At 46.8% G+C, this 22,243-nt stretch overlaps 1 protein-coding gene across 1 annotated transcript in view; it reads right to left on the bottom strand.

Annotated features, from left to right (window-relative positions):
• LOC147668706 (lymphoid-specific helicase-like) overlaps positions 1–22,243 on the bottom strand; it is a gene marked incomplete at its 3' end in the record, with an annotated part of 82,801 nt that overhangs the window by 35,243 nt on the left and 25,315 nt on the right. The window contains exon 3 of the mRNA XM_086948493.1: positions 7,031–7,153. Coding sequence (XP_086804619.1) covers positions 7,031–7,153 — 123 coding nt within the window. The remainder of the gene's footprint in view (positions 1–7,030; positions 7,154–22,243) is intronic.

Raw genomic sequence — 22,243 nt, 5'->3', positions numbered from 1 at the left:
CATCATAGACTGTATCTCTGTGGTACTGAAAAATAATCTTTTCTTATTTAATAAACAATTGTTCAGACAGACTAAGGGGACCAGCATGGGGGCCACCTGTGCCCCTAGTCTAGCATGTCTGTATGTGTCAAACTTTGAAGAACACCACATTTTCAATACAGTATCACCGTTCTATGAAAACATCTCAAAGTGGTCTCATTACATAGACGTCTTTTTCATCTGGACTGGCCCTATAGAGACACTCAGAGTTTATTACATGGCTCAACCTTGGTGATAATAATCTTAAGTTCACCTCACACATAGATAACAGCTGTGAATTTCTTGACCTGATCATCAAAAACACCAATGGACTACTAAATGTATAACTTTTCACAAAACCTACTGACAGAAATACTATGCTCCATCATAAAAGTAACCATCCACCTAGTCAAGTCAACAACATTCCATTCGGTCAATTCTTGAGACTTAAGAGAAACTGTACAACATCCCAAGACTTCGAAAAACACGCCAGTGTCCTTAGAACTAAATTCCTAGAACGTGGATATCCCAAACGTCTCATTAGACACTCGTACAAGCGTGCCAAACATTATAACCGTGAGAACCTATTTCAACCGATAGAAAAGAAAGAACCCATTAATCAGCCGATCATCTTTGTCACGAACTATAATCCAATCAGTAACAAACTCAAAAACATTATCAATAGAAATTGGCACCTAGTTAATGACAAACAACAAAACAGACTACCCAAACCCATGTTTTCCCACAGAAGGAACAGAACCATCAGAAACAGTCTGGTTCACATGTATAGGGAACCCAAGAGAGCAATCCAACCCTGTATTGACAATGCACCGATGCCAACAGGTACTTTTCCCTGTTCAGGTTGCAGTAACTGCAAAAACATCATTCGTGGAAATACTATCACCATCAAAGATATTGTCTTAAAACCAACTAGTTTCATGAATTGCAGAACATGTAGTGTAATCTACCTCATCAGCTGCCCTTGCAAACTTATTTACATAGGGGAAACTTCCAGAGAAGTCCGAACAAGACTGAATGAGCATAGATCAGCTCTTCGCACAAGTAAGGTAGGGGCTCCTCTAACTGAACACTGGAAGATAGCTAAACATGAGATTAATGACCTCCGTTGGTGCTGCCTTGAGCATGTTAGTCTAAACACAAGAGGTGGTAACCTGACACAAAAAAGAAAAAGACGCGAGCAATTTTATATGTCCAAGTGTAACAGTGTCCGCGCTGGCCTTAACAGCAGAGAAGATTAGGAAAAGATAATTTAACCGATCAGGAGAACTATGATCCATTCAGATTAGGCATAACAGAGTCCTGATGTTTATATCACGGGCGGAATATCAATAAAATTTCCGTATATATATTTGTACTACATAGTGATATCAACCCTCCGTATCATAGAACATTCTTCAAATATTTCCAAGGGGTAATATATATGTGCCAACGAAAGATTGAAGTATCCCATATCACAGTAATGAACTCGCAGCACTGTCTTTCACTATATATGGGTGTAACACGAATAGGTAACCAGAGATGCCACTACGGCACCCAGCTGGACACTTTGTAGGCTGAGCACTAAGGTAGCTTCCAACACTCATTGCCTCTTAATGCCCTACAGCTCTCCATGATATACACAACCTTAATGCAGGGGTTAAATTGGTGAGTATGCCCAATAACTGGCGGCTTTCACACTAGTCTAGGAGATAATATAGAATGTCCCCTATATATTATACTCAAGTTATAAGTATATGTCATTGGAGCTCTGCACATTGCCCTGAACTTTCGTATAGTACCGCCGTAATGCGTTAGATTATCGCACAGAGGAAACTAGGTATATCTCGGTATTCACGCTGCCTAACGGGTCACTCACAGGTGTTTGTTTACAAACGAGATGTCACGTGACATCCCGTCAACCAACCAAAAAGCATGAGACTGACCGCCCAATCAGCAACTCCGTAGTATAAATATACCGAGATTTGCGGTTCCCTAATACTTCCAACCCGAGCAGAATCGAGAAAACGCTAACGGAGTAGGAGCAGGGAGGCCGAGTCCCTAATACCAGGTAAGCGGAACGCGACCGACACTGTTATGAGCTAACTTGCCCCGCGCTGAACGGAATGCGCTTAGCCTTTCGTCTGTTCTGCGCTTAATTGAATCATCAGTTTATAGAAAGTCTTAGCCTATCAGAACGACGGGTGGGTTCTGAAATGTGTCAGGTGGACATAGCATTAACAAGCTCGAGAATTATAATCTGCATCCTCACCCTTAAGGTGCCATATTCTCAAATACAATTTGTGGATGTTTGGACACATTAACGAACAACACGCGCTATTTTTATGCTATGGTAAAAGACCAACGTTAAATATACAATATAGAACAAACGTAGACAATAAAAATAATATAAAAAGCAAAAACAATAACGCATATCTAATGAATATGACCAATGGATGTAAAAGTCGAATCAACGGGTGCAATTACACCGCTATGTCCCACATAGAATACTAGTACTTATAATATGCTAGCCATTAAGAAACATGTTATTTAAACTTCTTTCAAGAAAGTATATACTAAATCAATGGAGAGGCAGTGATTAGATATTTTACGTTTTAACTGCAAATACGCACCATTAAGCAAATAGGGATCCTAACAAAAGTTCCATCTTCTATATCAATAGTGGCAGGAGAATCCCCGCCAAGGTATGAACGCCACAAGTGACACACAAGCTAATTGAAAAGCTCGTGAAGACATTAAGCAGCCAGTCATTAAAATCTGGGTAAGTCTAAATAATTAGAACCCTTCATGACAATTGACAATCACTCCTTTGATTACAATACGGTAAAAAATGTATTTCTCTACAGCATATCAGAAAACCAATATCGGTGGCTCCTACTACCAGAGCGTGATCCTTCCCTGTACAAATATATGGTAGTGACGTGCTATATTGATTTGCTACTCAAAAGATTAACAAGAGCACACAAAATATTGATCCATTTTTATTATCACTTTCAGAGATCAATACAGCGTATGTTATATCCAAAACATCGTGAAGGCACATCAGTTAATGTCCGGATTTTACAACCGGTTTCCGGCACTCCAGGATATATCTGGAAGCCTTTAATTAATAAACTCAGGTAATTTTCGTTGATTGTTAGACACAGAATAAGATGTCTTGACCAGACAGGTCTCCCCAATAAATACACCTTGGGATTCACTAAATGTTACCCCTACCATTAGGTTAAGTGCTTTAACAATACCAATAACTTTAATAAAATCACCAGTTTTTGTCTAGTCCCAACCACCGAACAGTTTAGCCATTAAGTAATGTTGTTTTAGATATATGCTCTGTGTACAAAAAATTGAAAATGCATGAAAAGTAATTTTCTGTTTCTTTTTAGAACTTGGTCCTGAAGAAGGTTGTTAATTGTTAGCCTGTAACCGAAACGCCGCGTCGACCCCTGTTCTTATGAACTTTTAAACAAATGTTTGTTTTGTCTATTTTCTGTGACCTTTTATGCTTTTAATGAAATGTTCAATATACCTCATGTATTTTTTTAATGATTTGCTATGATTATGACAAACTGTTAATATTTGAATAAATACACAAAGTATATATATTTTATCCAAAAAACAACTTTTCTGGCTTTTCTTGGTAATATTCTTTTATATCTTGTCCTGAATTCAAGTATTGTGTGCCATAGTGGTTTATTTTTTCGGTGGTTGAATAAGTATACTGGTTGGCCTAGGTCTTAAAAGTTAGCCTTTTGTTCTATTTACTGCTGTGTGATTGGTATTGCTAAATGACGAAAATTAACCTGGTGCTATTAGCCCACTGCGTACCAACTTAGTGGCAAATGTATGGGACAACTTTGCTTTACAATACACCTCCCCTGTCCCAAAGTTGACAGATAAGGGGGCCTCCTTTTACTTTTTATAATAATCTATCGGCAGGCCATCCGTGTCCAGGGTCTTGTTTTGGGCAATCTGAGGCACGGTAGCACAGATCTCTTCAAGCTGTAGGGGTTTGTTGAGATCAGCCCGCTGCAGAGTGTTACGTTTGGAGAGGGAGAGGCGATCTAAGAACCAGAATAGAGTGTCCGGGGATGGAGAGGCGGATGCCTTACACAGTTTGCAGTAGTAATCGCAGAAGGCTGCGTTAATGACCATGTGCTAATAAGTTCACCATCATGGTTGCGAAGCACCACAATGGGAGCGCTTTGGTGTTCCTCACGAACAAGCCATGCAAACGGTCTGCCAGAACAATCGCCCTAGGCATGTTGCAGGGCCGTCCTCTTACGGTAATCGTGGAGACTCAGTGTAGTCTCCGCCATGCACATAGCTGTCTCAACCATGTAGACGACGCGGTCCGGTTGGCCACTTGTATTTCCATATGGCAGAGATCACATTCAAGGGAATCTACGTTAAGCCTTCTAAAGCGCTGATGTGCGCATACTTTTTCTTACCTCTTTACTGTTTGCACCGTTCCTTACTGCTTCATTAAAACAGTGCAGTTTCTAAACTTTTTAATCGTTATGTCAGACTACTTTTCTTCCCCTAAATGGAAGTGATCGCTGCTTCACCCACAACAGCAAGAATTTGAGGCCTTTATTGGTATGCGCATGCTTTCAAGACTTCAAGTCAAATTGGAAAATGACAAGGTAGATCTGTTTTAATGGGCAGGAGTGAGTATGGTAACAATTGAAGAATGAAGATTAAATTGAATTAGGAGTATACAGTGGGCCGAGAGAGCGATGCATCTACTGTTTCCTCCACTGGTCAACAAGTCTGCAGCAAGAGCCAGGAGTGCAAGTACTCCATCTCCGAAAGGTGCACCCAGTCCTGGCTGGGACGCTTCCATGGAAGCAGGTACTCTCCTTTCACTGTGGAGCCCAAGCCGACAGCTTCTCCCACCAACCTGCGAAGGATCACGGTACTGCAGACACACCATGCGGCACACAAAGTGCCAGTCTAAGCAACTCTCACCAATTTTGCAGGCTCCGGTTGCACAGTCCCCCATCTGTTGTAGGTCACTGTTTTGCCCAAGTCCTGCAAATTAATGTGCACCAGATTTCAGAACATAACATGCTGCATGCTCCAGCAGCACTATATAATTGTGGCTGAACACCAGGAGTAAGGGAGGGCCACTCCCACCTGCTTCTTTCCTTGGCCGCGACACCTAGCTCCACTTACACTGCCAGACAGTATGGCACAGCGTTATGGGGCTCTAGAGCAGCCAAATGATTGGAACTGGCAATGTTGGCCAGCTGACACCAGAGCTTAGATCATGAGTGGTGGTGCTGGGGCTGGAATGCCCTAGTAAGTCAGCATTGTGACATAGAAGCCAGGCAGGGAAACCAGGCCCGCACAGCTGCTCTCCTCTGGCTTTGGCTGCATCTCTGCCCAGAACACATCACTCATTTGACACATCTGTTCATTTTTTTTTTTTTTTAAATCACTCACTTAAATCCACAGCCCCCAACAGAGTTCATACTGAGAGAACACTACTGGAATGGTGCCACTTCATTAGGACTGGTATCTGCAAGACACAGGTGAACAAATCTGTGCAATGTGTGCATGTGAGCAGATCAACCAAAGGCAGTTTGATCAACATCAGGACATGCTTTCTGTTGGGTCATGATTCTACCCAGCCAATCCAAGATCACATTTTTCCGAAACCGGTGGAATAGTTTGTTGCCCTGCTTGTTAGCAAACACCTTTAAGTCAATGTTCAGTCCCTTCATACAGTAATTTGTTTAAATACCCCTAGTACAAACTAGATTTTGACTTCAAGAACATCACTGAAACCCACTACATTTTTTTTCTACACTGCATTATATTTCATTTGGATGTGCAGATATTGTAACACACTGCTACCAATTGTAAAGCCATCACTGAAATCCACATGGTTTTGGCGAGATCATTCCCCACCACTGGATATACTCTGCCGTTCCTCCTACTCTCGACCAAGGTATTGAGGTCTTATTCCAGGTTACCTATTCAAGGACAACAAAATTACCACTATAAACCCCATTTCCATCCCTCATCACAGAGTTCATAACTCAATAAGACAATACACAGTTAAATGGAAGTAACCAACTCCCTGCACTCTGCTTTAAAGTCAGCAATTTGACATGCGTTCTGAACAGGCAATCACTGATTTAAGATATATGCAACTTTTCTGGGATTTTGGTCTTGTATACTACGCAAAATATCTATGTAGCCACTTTACAGTCCGTTTCTCTCCCTTAAAATGTCCCCAAAGGTATGCAGTTTAAAATAGCACTTCACGCTACTGTTCAGAGCCGACATGAGGCACTAACCATGATCACAGTTCATTTGCGACGACATTATAGACTTAAGTAGGAGATATAAATGCGTTGATGCCCTGGTGAGATTTTGCTGTTTTCAACGTATTACATCCAATCTGTTAAGTTTTGCCCAAACATATACAAAACAAAAAAAACACGACAAGTTACAGTAATTTCATAATTATATCATGCCCTCCCTGGTGACTGCCATAGGCAGTAAAATGTACAGCCTGGAAGAGACTGCATTAAACATGAGCAAAGATGACAGTACAAGCTACTGGCCAAACAAAGTTTAAAGTCAGTGGAGGCTTCAGATATCAACTTTTTAAGGAAGACTATGTGGTACAACTCTCCATCGCTCAAACATTTATAATACCTATACAGGCACTTAAAGAAGTCAACAATATCCATTCAGAGGGCACTAGTGCACTGGGGTGAGGGGGGGGGGGGCACACAAACATCATAATTAAAATGATTAAGGAGAGATAAAAGCTGCAGCTATCCAAGTACGTAATTTGAAATCCAAACAGTGGGTCAGTTAAAAAAACAAGAAACAAGCGGGCTATATCACAAATAGAGATTTGCTGGTCTCTTTTTCAAATTGTCTCCTATGTAAACTTAAGGTAATTTTTGGGAATGCACAGAGCAATTGAAGTAAAGAGGTAATGTGCATAACTTACAAAGCATCACCACAAACTCACTTCTAATTGTTGTTGTTCCATTTTTGTCAATAGAAACTTTGAGTAGATGTTGCTTTTTTCAAGCAAGTGTTGGAGTCTCTTGTACCGTATTTCACTGGAGTCCTTCTCCCAGGACTTGCGAGCCTAAAGGAAGAAAAAAAAAAAAAAACACAAATTAATACTGCACTGTTCAAAACTAATCATTCTCCACCTAGAAGAAAAGTTCATCAAGCCTGCTTTCTACAAAACCATACCAAATTTGTCGAGGTACTATTAGGTGTTTGTGTGTGAAAAGAGAGAGGTACCCCTTAAGCTAGTCAAGGGAAATGGGGTTATTACAACCCAAAGTTTCAAAGGTTCCCTTGAGTCAAATAAAGAGCAGGTTCACATAAACATACCTTCAAATGCAAACAGTACAATCATATATACCACAAACAATATATCAGATTAAAAATCATTTATTATGAATACATTGTAAATAAAAACAAAATAATTGGGCTAACTAATCTAATGCTCTAATCTAAAATACATAAAACAAAACAAGACAATCAATTATGACCTGCACAATTTAAGCTGAGGACAGAAGTAGTAAAACATAAAAATTGTTAAATCCAGGATGTACATATGGACTCCGTAATGTTTTCCATCGATATTTTGCTACTGCAGCATCTGTACGTGAACATCGATGTCAGAGTCTTTAATTGTACCAGAAAAGGCGTTGACGTGTTTCGGTGGGTTCTAATGATAACCACCTTTATCAAGACTTGTTGTTGATCTGTCACCATACAGGGGTCAGTAAGATCTCCCTGTTTAAATCTGCAACCCAGGGGGCGTGGCCAAGATGGCGACCTGAGCAGACGTGGGTCTCTGCGGCTCCCTGCCCCGGCGCTTGTTAATAGCCTTTAACGCAGCCCACTCAGCCCTAACGCTGCGGCGCTGGCCCACACTTGGCTGCGACCTGCATCATCAAGGCGGCTGTGGGGCCAGCCGGCCCGAGTGTAAGACCAAACGAAGGCCGGGACCGGAGAGGTGGCGGAGAAAATGGCGGCTGCCGCGACAGCTCCACTTCGACTGGCGGTCGGGGCCGTGAGAGGACCAGAGGTCAATCCACTCTCTGGGGGATTGGCAGCGAGGCCCTGCGATCCCGTGACTCTGGCCCGGGGGTCGCGGCGGGTGCAGACTGCTCCGGTGACGGCTCGACTGGGGCGACACGGAGGTACCTGCCGTAGCTGAGGAAATCTAGGGCCCGGCTTGGGGCCTGCTCTTACGGGGCGCCAGCGGGTCCCGGAGGGAGCGCCTGACCCGAGTGCGGGCTGTTGCCGTGCACCCCAAAGCTTCGCCGACAGCAAAGCAGTGGCACTGGAGCCTGGAGGAGGTTAAGGAGATCGCGGCCGAGACGGGCTGTGCAACAGAGCGCCAGCAGCGGCACCATCCTGGGTGGCTGGACGGAGCGGACGGCACTCGCACGGAGGCCTGACGGGACCGGAGGTGAGGAGCGCACTAGCGGGAGGAGAGAGGGAGACTCGGGGGGGGGGGGGGGAGAGATAACTCGAGCCTCCGGCGCACGGCCTGGACGACCCACGCAAGATCTGAGGGGTCAGGCCCGACGGAGAAGCGAGGGCTCCCTGCCTCGAGGCCCGAGCACTAGCTGGAGGGTCCCACACAGCATAAACGAGACCCGGCCCAGCGTCACCCGCCGCAACCGCGTCCACTTCGGAGCCACTGGGGCCCCAGTGCCGGGGCCCCAGTGCCGGGGCCCCAGTGCCGGGGCCCCAATGCCGGGGCCCCAGTGCCGGGGCCCCACGCGCAGGCCCCGCCGTGCATACGCGGCTAACCTTCCCAGGGACGTCAGAGCAGGCTACGCTGCTCATCACCGGCCACCCTTGGGGCAGCTTCTCGCAGGAGCCCTGCGCTCGCCCTTTACATCTACCCCGGGGGGCGTCTATCCGGAGCCCCCACTAGACAGCCCGGACTACAACCCCAGGCACCATTGGGACGGCAGACACCACTGCAGCCGGGACACCCTCCCGCAACGCGCCATACCGCCAACACGCGTCCACGGCAAGACTGGGCCCGCATGCCCGAATGTAACGACCGCTGGGCCCACCGACAGCCTTGAGGAGGGAGGCGTCCAAGGGGTGGGGAGCCACAGGCCTGCCGCCGCGGCCCGGCCATGTCCTCAACAAATCGTAGAACGGGGCGCACCATAACAGACATGTTGGTGAAGGGAGCGGCCAAAAGCGAGAAAAGCCCCGACAAACCGACGCCTGTGACGCAGCCCAAGATGGAGACCGGGCAGACGGCGAGGCACCAACCACGAAGTCCTTTATAGAGGCGCTGTTCACCTCCCTTAAGGAGGACATACAGACTCAAACAGGAGATGGCCGGGGGGGTACAGGGAACTAAGGCGAGATGTGGATGAGCTTGGAGAACAAGTGGCGGAGGTGGAGACAGCGGATATGGCTAGGAGCGGAGAAGTACACACTTCAGCAAGAAATACTTCGGCTTCAGGAGCAACAGATTGATCTGCAGGCCCACATGGAGGACTTGGAGAATCGCTCCCGACGCAATAACATCCACGTCCGGAGCGTTCCGTCCAAGGCCGAAGGGGGGGATGTGACAACCTATCTACAGGGCCTGTTTCGAGACATTCCGGGGGAACCTGACGATTAAGAGATCCGGATCGACAGAGCGCACAGAGTGGGTCTTCCATGCCGTGCAGCAACCCCCCCCCCCAGATATCCTAGCTTTCCACCCGGACTTTCCCCTCAAGGAGTGCATCCTAAAATTGGCCCGGCAGCGACACCCCCTCACTTATAAGGACCACGCAGTGGAACTCTTTCAGGATCTGTCTGCTATTACCCTACAGAAGCGCCGGGCATTCAAGAAGAACACTGCTTTTCTACGGGAGAAGGGTGTGCCATATTCCTGGGGGCATCCGTTCCACATCATCTTCAAATGGAACGGGAACCTTCAACAACTTCGGTCCCTGCAACACACCTGCGACCTACTAGGCATCCCACATGACGAAGGAGGCTCGGGGGACGAGTCTGGCACTTCCCCATCCCAAACAGCGCCGTTACCAGGCGCTAGAGACAGCTGGCAACAGGTGCGACGTAAGCGCCCCAAGAATAAGATCAGCAAGCCCAACCCCGAAACGGTGGCGCAAGATCAAGCGGACGCTATCAGAGAAGTGACAAAAGGCACTGCTAGCACGTCCGGGGACCTGCCGGGTTGACCCGCTGATGTACACAGCCGTCGAGAGGGCCGGGGCGGGGAGCAGACAGGTTGCCATTGCTTCCCCATTGACGTTCTACTTTACCACAGATCCAGTTGGTCTAATGGCTGGAACTGGGACAATGTTCGCATACAGGACACTCGAGGTTGGAGTGGGGTGAAGGGGGTGGGGGGAGGATCTCCTTGTCCACAATATTTTGTGTCTCACTCGGGACTATCTAGGCCATCGCATGCAACTCTCCGGGAACAGCTTAGCTACGGGCCGGTGCGGGCCTGGTGCCGCACGTAGTGGCTTGAGATGACACCACTTAACAATTCTCTCACTCAACGTGAGAGGGCTCAACAACCCTATTAAACGCAGGGTGGTCCCGTCTCTCCTGGAGCACTCAAAGGCGGACATCTGCCTCTTGCAGGAAACCCACCTGCTGTCCAAAAATCACCACAGGCTCAAATCCCGATCCTTTCCCTGGCAGTTCTTCTCGTCCGCTAACAAGAAGGTGGCCGGTGTGGCGATATTGGTGGCCAAGTCATTTGGGGGCAGGGTCCTGCAAAAGGAGGCGGAGATCAGGGGTAGGTTGCTGGTACACCGTTTCCAAGTAGCGGGACAGGCACCATTGGTGGCCACTATCTATGCACCCAACGAAAACCAAGAGGTATTCCTACACACTGCCCTAGAGGCCACCACTGCTAACACGTATCCACATTTACTACTCGGGGGTGACCTGAATCTGGTACTTCAACACAGCAGACCGCTCCGGTCAAAGGTCCGGCCAGGCGGGAGTTCTCTCAGAGGCGGGACACGCTCATATCACAGACCTGGACCTCGTTGATCTATGGAGACACGCACACCCGCGGGAAACAGCATGCACTTATTACTCCGCTGCCCACAAAACATATGCGCGACTCTACCACTTTCGGTGTTCCTCCCAGCTGGCGCGTCAAGTGGGCGACGTGGAAATACTCCCAGCCTCTTTGTCGGACCACTCACCAGTGGTGGCATCCTTCCGGGTCTCGGCGGCGCCCGGCCCGCAGCGGCACTGGCGGTTGCGCGATAACCTTTTGCAGCTCCCGACCACGCTAGAGCGGATTAACACAGCGCTCGCTCAGTTCCTCTCCCATAAATCCAACGGAGATACCTCTAAAGCGACACAATGGGCGGCCCTTAAGGCAGTTCTCCGGTGCGAATTCATCTCTATAGCCACAGCTAACAATAGGGAACGCGCGCAGGAAAGGGCCGAACTCACTCAGCGAGTGGCGGAACTGGAACAGATGCACCAACGCACGGGGGCGTGGCGGCAACTTTGCACGGAACGGAAGATGCTGGCGGCACTGGACCAGGACGTAGCGGAATATGCCGCCATGCGTCTTCGGTACGCGTACTATACTGGGGGTGACTGCTGCGGGAAGCTGTTGGCGAGCAGGCTACGGGAGCAGCGCCAGAGGCAGCAGATCTGGACCCTCCAGCCCAGCTCCGGCAGTCCCATCACTGAAGACGCGGCTATCGCCGCGGCCTTCGGCGACTACTACGCTGACCTCTACACAGCAGACAGCCTTGCCCTGCGGGATGGCCATAGCTACCTGCAAGGTGCAACTCTCCTGTCACTCAATGAAGCGCAGATGGCATTTCTCGACCGACCCATAGGCCTGGAGGAGGTCATCTCAGCGATCTCTCGCTTGAAACTGGGGAAATCTCCTGGCCCGGACGGCTACACAGCGGCCTTCTATGAGACCTTCTGCCCACAAGTGTCCCCGCTGCTGAAGGACCTTTTCAACACCTTAGACACGCCTGGCGCCATCCTGCCGGACCTACTGGAGGCTGCCATCTCGGTGATCCCCAAAGAGGGAAAGGACCCCACCCGGTGCGGCTCCTCCCGACCGATTTCCCTGCTGCACATCGACCTAAAGCTCTACACCGGCATCCTGGCCAGTAGGCTTGCACCCTATATGCAACAGCTGGTGGAGCCTGATCAAGCGGGCTTTATTCCACAGCGGCAGACGAGAGACAACACTAAGCGAGTCCTCCACCTCATCGAAGTCGGATCTCGGACGAGACCGGACTGCATGCTCCTCAAGATTGATGCGGAGAAGGCCTTTGATAGGGTGCATTGGCCCTATCTAGAGTTAGTGCTGCAGCGGTTCGGAATAGGAGAAATCCTCCGCAACCGTATCTTCAATTGTTATCGCCAACCTAATGCCGCAGTCCGGGTCAACGGTCACACATCCCCGAGGTTTGCGATTGGCAGGGGGACCAGGCAGGGTGCCCACTCTCTCCCCTTCTTTTCGCGCTCTACATGGAGCCATTGGCGTGCCGGGTGAGAGATCACAACCTCATTACAGGCATACCGTTCGGCGGAGACACACACACAATCAGTTTGTATGCTGACGACATCTTACTCTCTCTAACCAACCCGATGAAATCCCTCTGGGCGCTTTTTATCGAGCTTCACACCTTCGCACAGGCCTCAGGCTTTAAGATTAATGTGGCGAAGTTGGAAGCCCTGAATCTGTCACTGTCAACGGAGGTGCTAGAGGATGCCAAGGCTGAATTTGACCTCCAGTGGTAGGAGTCAACCATCCCTTATCTGGGAGTCTTATTGGCCCCAACAGTGCAGGCCTCCACGGACGCTAATTATGCCAAGCTCAGCTCCCAACTTCGGGATACCCTCAAATGGTGGAAATACCTGACTATCCTGGCTGGGTCGGATTGCTGCCATAAAGATGACCCTGCTGCCCCAGATTCTTTATATATTCCAGACCCTTCCTCTGTGCCCGCCAGCGGGATGGCTTCAGAAGACCCAAACGGATCTAGCAGGTTTTATCTGGAAAGGCCGCCGTCTGCGGTTTAAGCACACAGTCCCCACACTCCCCCCTGACCATGGTGGCGTGGGAGTGCCCGACCTTACTCTTTACTTCCAGGCAACTCAGCTACGCACTCTGGTGGAGTGGCACCAACTGGAATCCGCCAAACACTGGCTCTTTCAAGACCAGGCGGTTGCTGGGCGTACACTCCAGAGCATCCCGTTTTTGCTGCGCTGCCATAGGCCTCCTAACCTCTACGCCTCACGAATCACCAGTACTGTTCTAGATGTCTGGGACAGAGTGGCAGTCAAGCGAGACCTCACCTCCTTTCCCTCTCCCATGACACCGATCTTCGATAACCCTGACTTCTCGCCTGGCCTTGACCCCCAGGCTTACGCGACATGGCGGAAGACACCGTTAGGGATGCGGGACACATGTTCGATCTGAAAGGCATTCTCCCATTCCAAAAGGTGAAGGAAGATTATGGCATACCTGAAACTGATCCTCTGCCCTACCTACAGGTCCGTCACTGGGTTCTTCACCCATCTGTCCGGCCCAGCGCGCAGCGACACCTTACCCCATACGAGAAGTGGCTGTTAACACGCACATCCGACAAAAAGTTTATCAGATCTGTACCAGCACTTGCTCCTCACCAACATATACACATACAATGCGGGGAGAGCCAGGTGGGAGAGAGACCTGGGGAGACAACTCACGCGCAGGGAATGGGAGGGAGTCTATTACAGAGCTAGGCACTCTGCCCATCACACAGGCCTCACCGAAACCATGACCAAAATTGCCACCTACTGGTAGCACACACCCGAACTGCTGCATCAATGGGATCCTCGGGTCAGTGACCACTGCTGGAGGGGGTGTGGGGGACTGGGAACGTTGGAACACTTGCTTTGGAGCTGTGACCGCCTTCAGCCATACCGGAACTCGATCTTGGACCTGATCGACTCCCACCTAGATACCCAGCTGCCACGGTTTCCGGCCTTTGTCCTATTGGTCCTCCCTAACACTCTGATGTACCCCCTTAAATCCTGGAGAGGGAGGCTTATTGCGATTGCGCTAGGGGCTGCTGTGCAAAATGTTGTGGCACACTGGAGAATCGTCCAGCCGCCACTACAAACAGGCTGGCTACATAGGCTGTGGGCAATCCTGGGAATGGAGAAATTGTCACTGGCCAGGGAAGGGGGAGGAGTTTGCAGCACTTTGGCGACCGTTCCTGTCCCAGGGGAGTTCCGGGAGCTGAGTTGTCCCCGCTATTTGAGACTGGTGCGCCTGGCGGACACTCAGCTCCCGGATCCCAAGACGCAGCCACACAAGCGCAAGGCACTGAAGAGTCACGGGCCCGATGGCACCCACTAGGGTAGTGATCCGCTATAGCATTAGTCTTTGCGCTGTGGACAAGGAGATGGGTGGTTGTGGGAGGAGGGGGTGGGGGGGGCTGGGGTTTGTTTTTTTCCTTCTGTTATTCTTGCATATCTGTGCTCTATTGTCAGCGTCGCCTGCATATGCATCTCAGCCTTTATGACGCGGCCGGCCCAGATGGGTTGTAGGCAGCTTGCTGTGTTAACACTTGCAGTAGGAGCACTTACCGGCCGTATTCGCACTATTGAACTGTACATGGCCGCCGCGTACGTCAGATGCATTGGTGGTGTGAGATGCTGTGTTTTTCTATGCTGCACAATAAAAAGATTTAATACTAAATCTGCAACCCAGTATTAATTGCACTCTTATACGTTAAAACCAGTATTCCTTCCAGTGGATATTTCAAAATGTGTCAATGGAAATTCAAAATTCAAAAGCCAGATGACCTGTAGAGGTGTCTTGAAAAGATCAGCTTCTCCTATATATCAAATATAGTTGGGGGTTAATGCGGTCACACACACTTGCTGTCAGGGTACTTGCATCTACCTCCTAGGTCTCTGGTAACACCGGTGTGTACTGGGGTTCCGCGATGAATGCCATTAGGTGTTCTACATTATCCCATCAGGTAGATCGTGCCATGCCAACAATTACTTGCTAATCCTTCCTATCACCATATTTGAACTTTAATTCATAGACGATAAGGCACCTAAAACATGACGACAGGTCCCTGGGAGTCCAATATCCCACTATGTGGAAATCACAATCCTGTTTTGAGGGCGGTAAAATACACTCAGTAGACACAAAGACTACCTGAAGAATGATTGGTGCGAGATGCAAATCACACCAAGTTCGTATCAGAAACTTCTTGGACGTGTCCTAGGCCCGGCAGCGACTAAAAAGAGGACATACCGCACTTTATAAAACTAATACATACACTAAAGCAGTAATTAAGTAGAAGTTGGTTTTATTCCTTGGAGTTAGAACTGAATTACAGGAACACACTTGCTGAAATTAATTTTAAGTATGATGCACTGCTACTGTGATCTGTGAATAGTCACACTTACTTCAAGACTAATCTTGAAGAACAATCCTTACCTTAAATTCCTAGTTAATCTCAAGAATGCAACTAATTGAATAAGTATGAAAAAAAGCCCCTGCAAATTCAGAAGGGAAACGTCTGTTACCGTCTACTTCAGAAGTATGATCTCATATCTTTGTTCCTGAATTAACCAGCATCCCATCTGCTAGATTCATTCGATATAGATTAGTTTTGAATTGTAGAATCTATGGGCCATATGCATGAACACATTTTCCCATAGACACAGAATGGCCAAAACCCTTTGATGCATCTTGCCCTAGATCTTTGGTGTACGCAGTTTGATTCACTATGGAGACTTGAACTACTAGTGATAAATCCCCACCAGATACAATCTACAATATGGGAAAGGGACATCCAGGATTTTGCTAATCAACAGCAAAATAGTCTGAGAAGCCAGTGTGCATTCATGTCCAAGATTCACATCATTTAAAATTGCAGTTTCATAAGATCTATGCAAACGGGGGTCCAAAACTACAGAGTAAATGTGACATCTTGTCTAGAGGCAGAGTTAGGGTACAAAGGAAAACTTAAGGAGTCCTTAAGTTTTCCTTTGTGGGGAATTCGTATCGCCCGACGCCCGAGACATCTAGATTCCTTGCAAGGGCAAGAAGTTTTAATGTATGGTTTGTCCTAAGGACAAGGAGATCATGCACCACAGTAAATCGAGACACCTGACTGAAACAAAGTGCCTTATAGAAGAGCAAGTCACATTACACAAGGACGCATTCATATTTTATTGCTGTAGGTACGAGGAGATTAAAAGATTTGTTAGAACTCACAGGATGTTGAGCAGACAGTGAAAATCGAACCTGGTTCCTCAGCTCCAAAACCGGACGCTCTGGATGTTGGGCCACATCGTCTCCAGTGAATAGGAGCATGGTTAAATTCGAATTGGCAGGTTGCATACAGAAATTGCACAGCGCTGTCAGCTAACAGATTTATGTATTTCTCCACAAAGCTTTCTTGTAGTTTCCGGGCTCCTCTTCTGGCCCCTTTCATTCCTTAGAGCAAGAGGGAAACATGACGCTGCGTCTGCAGTCCGAGAACAGCCACTGCATGGGCGGGTAAGAGGCTGGCAAACCCTGCTCTCACCTGGGCTCTTTGTTCATACTTCTGATGTGCTGCCCTTTGGCCTCTCAGATATAGCCCCCAGGTCGCACCCCACTCACTTGCATTTGAGGCCTGCAGTGTAATTCATGGGCTACTGCCTCAGCACATTGCTTTCCCTCTGCACTTATCTGGTGTCTGTGCTCCCCACTGGCCTCACCTGCAGCCCCTGCTCCGATCCCCTGGGACTCTCATGTTTCAACCAGGGTCTACATTAGAGCTCCTTACTTTCCCTGCGGGCTCTCATGAAGCCTCCTGTCCCGCTGGCCGTTACTTCCATTTTCATGAGCCTCTCACGTCTTACCCGGTGCCTTATTTGGTCTTGCCTCTTGCCAATGCCTTTTACCTGGAAAACTAGGTGTCCTCGACTTATCCCTTCGTCATCCGGGAATGAAAGGCCGAAAAAAGACATTAAAAAGGTGCAAAACCTAGTTTGCCTTTGCAGGCAGGTTTGCAAATAATTTATTTAACACAAACTAAAATCCCTGCGCCTTAAATTCAATTAAATAATGTTACCAAAATCTTGTACCTAAAATTGTCAGGGACTTTACATGCTTTTCTGTGCAGCAAGCATGACTTTAGGGAAGCACTGGGACGCTAGACTAAGGGTGATCTCTTCCATAGCCAGGACAAAAGTTATCCATTTACAATGTCTGCTACGGGATAGGTGACCTCAGGCCCTCACAGGGACTAGAGCTCTAGTCTCACTAAAGACATACATGCCCCCAGGCTTCCCATTAACATACATTTTTTTCTAATTTATGGCAAGCATGTCTCTGAAATCTCTTTTTGACCTCGCTGCCCCTGCAAACACTATCAAAGTTCTGGTCAAACTACTGGCTCCTGTGCTGTTTTGAAATATATAGTTGTTTTAGGTAGCACTTAGTACAAAGGGTTAACCATAATCCAAGCACAACCAATCCTGGAAGATGTGGACAGAAGAACCATGAAAATGTAACACTTGCCCAGGATCACACATGTGGTTAAGTGGTTGTGATTAAAAGTTAGAGGCTCCGCACCCTCGTATGGCAGCCGATAATTAAGCCACATTTCAATAAGAGCCTGGTGCATGGTTTGCTTACATAAGGCAGAAATGTACTTCAAATGGACTGGGGGTAAATAGTTAAAGCAACATGTATAGCAGGACAGTGTGTTTATGCACTGCATAGGAAAGCTCTTCTTAAAAATAGGAAAGTAAACTGGTTTGAGAAGGTAATGTGTGTTCAAAGAAATCCACCTCTAGTGCCCCAGATTTTATTTCTCAGCTACATCTTGCAACGGAGCTGAACATGAAATGCCACCACAGATCCAAGGCATTTACTCACAGGCAGTAAGGAAGGACGTGTTTTTTCTACTGGAAGGTAATCACAAGCAAAATAAGTGAATACACTAGATGGAAAAGTTCCAATTGCTTTAAGCTGAAACAGCTAACTTTGCAAACCTCTCAGTAAAGGCAGTAGGAGCAATTGAATGTGTTCTTGTTCTGTGTCAGCCAGCATAAATGACAAAAGTACCAACCATAGAACTTTCTCTACTTGCTACGTAACACCCTAAACATCTCGCGCGATATCTTCAACCCTTTCTTTCTCCTGTTTGCAGTTTCAAAACTGTCATTTTTTAAATTCCCTGCCCAACTTATCTCCTTTCTCTTGTTGTGTCTAAAGTCTCTGCCATATGTCCAGTTTCCCATTGGGACCCAGTCTAACCTGCATGCTGTATTTCTTACCCCATCAAAGTCCCCTTTCTTTTCTTGCTTTTTTATCTACATCTCTAGCCAACTTAAGCTCCCTTCCTCTGCTCTCAAACTACCAGGGTGAAACCACCATTCCTCCATTTCCCTGCCCTTCTGCCCTCCTTTCTCTTTCTGCCCTCTACCATCCATCTAGTTAATTGTGTTTCTCATCTCCCTTTTCTGTTAAACCCCAAATCATCTCTCTTCTTTAAAAATCAGCATAACCCTAGCTTTGTTGCATTTCCTCCCCTGAAGCCAAAAGTGGTTCCTTCTTTTACATCTCTCCCATCTTTAGCTGTGAACTAATGAGCCATCAGTGGTTCCCAATGTAACTGTCTTCCTCTGTAACTCCTCCTGCCTGCCCACCCATTGCATCACTACCCCCGTGTGTAACTCCTCCCTCAGGACATCACTGCTTCCCTCTGTTGTTCACCCTGCACACCCCAATAGATCACTGACTCTCCATGTAAACTCTTGGTCATCACTGACTCCAATTGTAACACCTTTTCCATCTCAAGAGCCAAAGTAATGTTGATGTGAATGTAAGTGTTGTCACCTCTGTCATACAAGTGCTTCCTTTAAAACTTCTTGTGTACAGAGCACAGGTGCAACACGTGCCTCTGTGGTCTTTATGGACTTGTTCTCGGACTGCTGTCCTGGGGGAGACACCTACAGATTTGTGAAGTATTAATAAATACTGGGAACATTATACATTTTTGGAGGCTGAATACTGGTGCAGCCACCTTCAAATTAACCTAATGACCACCAAGGTGACTGTCCCGTTTACTGGAAGTTAAATTTCATCCTATTTTTCCACTCCTCTTTCTCCTTTTGCAAATGTCTTTAAATCTCCACTCTTCCCATCTCTCCGACTTCTTGTGTTGTCTTTTTAACAGCCAACTATGTCGCTCCTTCTTTAAGTTGCCATTGATTTTCAACCGTATTCTATAACCTATCATTCCTTTCTGTCTATCTGCAGACTTGTGATCTGGCTTTCTTGGGACAAAATGATGGTTGAGCATATCTGGATAGCACAAAGTAAAAACTATTCATAAGTTGAAGTTTCGGGTGAAAATCCTCTGTGTCTGCACACAAGCCCTTTCAAAATATCCCCCACAATTTGCTAGAGTACTTTCAAGCCTCCATTTGAAAAGATGGGGAACATTTTGAAAACAAACAAGTTGATTATACTGGCTTTTGTCATCAGGCCCCAGAGTTCTTTTGGCTAGATTTGCCCTGCCAGTCACCCTATTCACGTTTCTTCCTGGGTGTCTGGTTATACCACAGTGTAATTTATTTAAAAATGCAAGTCTTTGGGGTCTCAGATCTTGAAAGCGGACCTGCCTAGAATAACAACACGTCTGAGGCCCAATAACCCTGCATACATGATCTTTACTAGTAGATTAAGTCAGAATCCACTTTATCGATGTACAAATGTAATTAGCATTTCTCTGAAGTGGGAAGTTAAAGACTTGGAATCAAAAAGTAAGCAACCTTCCACTCTCTGCCCCCACAGAGAGTGATCTGCATATTGTGGACTCAAAGGAGAAATATTCTTGTGAAATATCTTTAGACAACAATATGTTTGTCAACAATACTCCGTCATACAATCATTATTTGGGGACAGATTGTCCTGACTGGAAAATTACTGTTTCAGCAAATGCTAACCACTTCTGTTCCTGGCCTACTGAAAGCAGCTCTGAGTTGCCATGAAGCCCAACAGCACAGCTATTCTAGTGGTTAAATTTCTGTCCTAAGCGCCGCAGAAGCATACCACCATCCAAAGGGAACATTAAGGTTTCAATTACTGCGGTCAATTACTGTCACAGTATACACGTACCAGCTTACTTTCACAGGCACACATTTCTGCAGCTTGTACTTCGGGTGCTGAAACTAACAATATACATAAGAGAATCAATGATCGTTCCTTGGTCTCAATATCATCCACTACATACGTTATTTTAGATAGGCAATACAGAACATGAACTTTCCTTGTGCCAGTTCTATTTAACTAGCAGATGCAGGGCAGTTAGCACCTGGCCTCTACTTAAGACCTCTTGGATTTCCAGTATGCAATCTCTTTCAAGACTGCCTGATACTCTAATAATACTCTCTTGGGCTTGTTTAAGATATTACTGACCAGCCTACCAGTACTGCAATCGACTCTCATGCACACCTTAGTAATACTTCTAGAACTATCTGTGTTCCGTTTGGGAATGTCGAGATTTCTACATCACAGGTCTAAATGTACCTCCACCCCAAATTGGCTGCAAGATTTGTCATAACAATGTCACTGTGTCCAATTTGTACAAGTGAAAAGCTCACATATTTTGATAGATGATTCTTTGAACTATGTGGGCTGAAATCTTAAGAACCATCCCCTAAAGAAGGCAGATGTCTTCTGCTCTTCTCATCAGAGCTAGGAAAGTCATGGTTCACTGTGTAGGGCACTCATATATCGACATTGTTACAGATCATATTTATATGCACCTCTGACTCCTGCCTGGGTATCAGATACCGGTTTGGTTCTAGCTGATTTGTGACCGTCTTTTATATTTATTGTAAATTTCTTGTACCAAAAAGTACATCATGTAAATATGTAATATTGATTTACCAGTATAGCGTACACCGGGTAAAGTGTAATTTCGGATTCCTGTATTCTTCCTCTTTGTTGACATTGTTCTCCCAAGAGGCAGCTTCAATGCTTCAAGCACTAGGATGTCTAAAATGCACTCTCTAAGACCAAACATATGCTTTTGGCGGTCAGTTTAATTGATTTTGGGAATAGGTAAGACAAGTAGATTTCTTTGCAGGACAAGTAGTTTTCTGCACAGTTGTGTCCACTGGACAAGTACATTTTTTAAACAATTCCACACCCCTGAAGGACTAGAAGATGGCCAGGAGTGCATAGTTCTGAAGCACTCAGTTTGCGCTTTTCTGGTTTCTTTCAGTGTATAACATCCTGTGAAGCACTAAAGCCCACATTGTTTAAATGGTGGGCAGGCAATTTTCATACAGCCTCATTCTACAGAAAAAAACATTTCTATACCTGCTCAAGAAACGTCTGCAGCCAACTGTTCAATGCCTGCCAGCAGAAAAGCCAGTAGAACAGGAGTCAGGGTAACTATGAGGCACAGGGTCAAGGCTGGTTTGCATATGGCCAGGTCTAAACTGGGGTGGCATGGTGAGCAAAAGAATGATGGATTTAACCCAGATCTCTTGACTAGGGGTGAATGTTTTTGATTTGTTCTCAATTGAGTCCATCAATTGTGTGTCTTTTGCTTTCTCGCCCTAAGTGCGCCAGGTATGCCCAGACGTGGGTCCTGGGCTGACTGTGCCACTGGAATCAAGCTATCCTGGCTGAAGAGGGGTGAACCCCCGAAACCAGTCCTAGGATGCTTGTTTCCAGTCCAGGGAGGACCTGGCTTGGCAGTTCAGGCTGGACTGTTCCCATGAGGCAACGGGTCAAGGCTGAGCAAAAGAATTATGGATTTAACCCAGATCTCTTGACTGGGTGTGAACGCTTTGATTTGTTCTGCATTCCGTCCATCAATTGTGAGTCTTGTCAGGGTGACTAAAATACAGGACTTATGATGGTCTGGTCTTCAACAGCATTCCACTAAAAAGGGTATAATCGAAATGAACACACGAGGACAATGGCAAGGATGTTTTTAACTAACCTTCCAAACCTGTGCAAAGTAGTGGTCAAGAGATTGGTTGGAATTTAGAAATCAAAAGCAAAAATTTATTCAGAAGGACCCCATGGCTCATTTCGGCTATAACAGCAAATTTTTTACTTAGGATTCACGTGAGTGGGTATTTGCTGGATTTGTGATTTTTGGGTGATTCATATGCCTGGGAAAGGAGTTAGGAAGTCATCTTTGCA

Source organism: Lissotriton vulgaris, unplaced genomic scaffold (assembly GCF_964263255.1).
Source record: "Lissotriton vulgaris unplaced genomic scaffold, aLisVul1.2 SCAFFOLD_5614, whole genome shotgun sequence".
Classification (NCBI taxonomy): domain Eukaryota; kingdom Metazoa; phylum Chordata; class Amphibia; order Caudata; family Salamandridae; genus Lissotriton; species Lissotriton vulgaris.
Note: the sequence above shows the minus strand (reverse complement) of the source record. Positions and strands in the feature narration are given on the sequence as shown.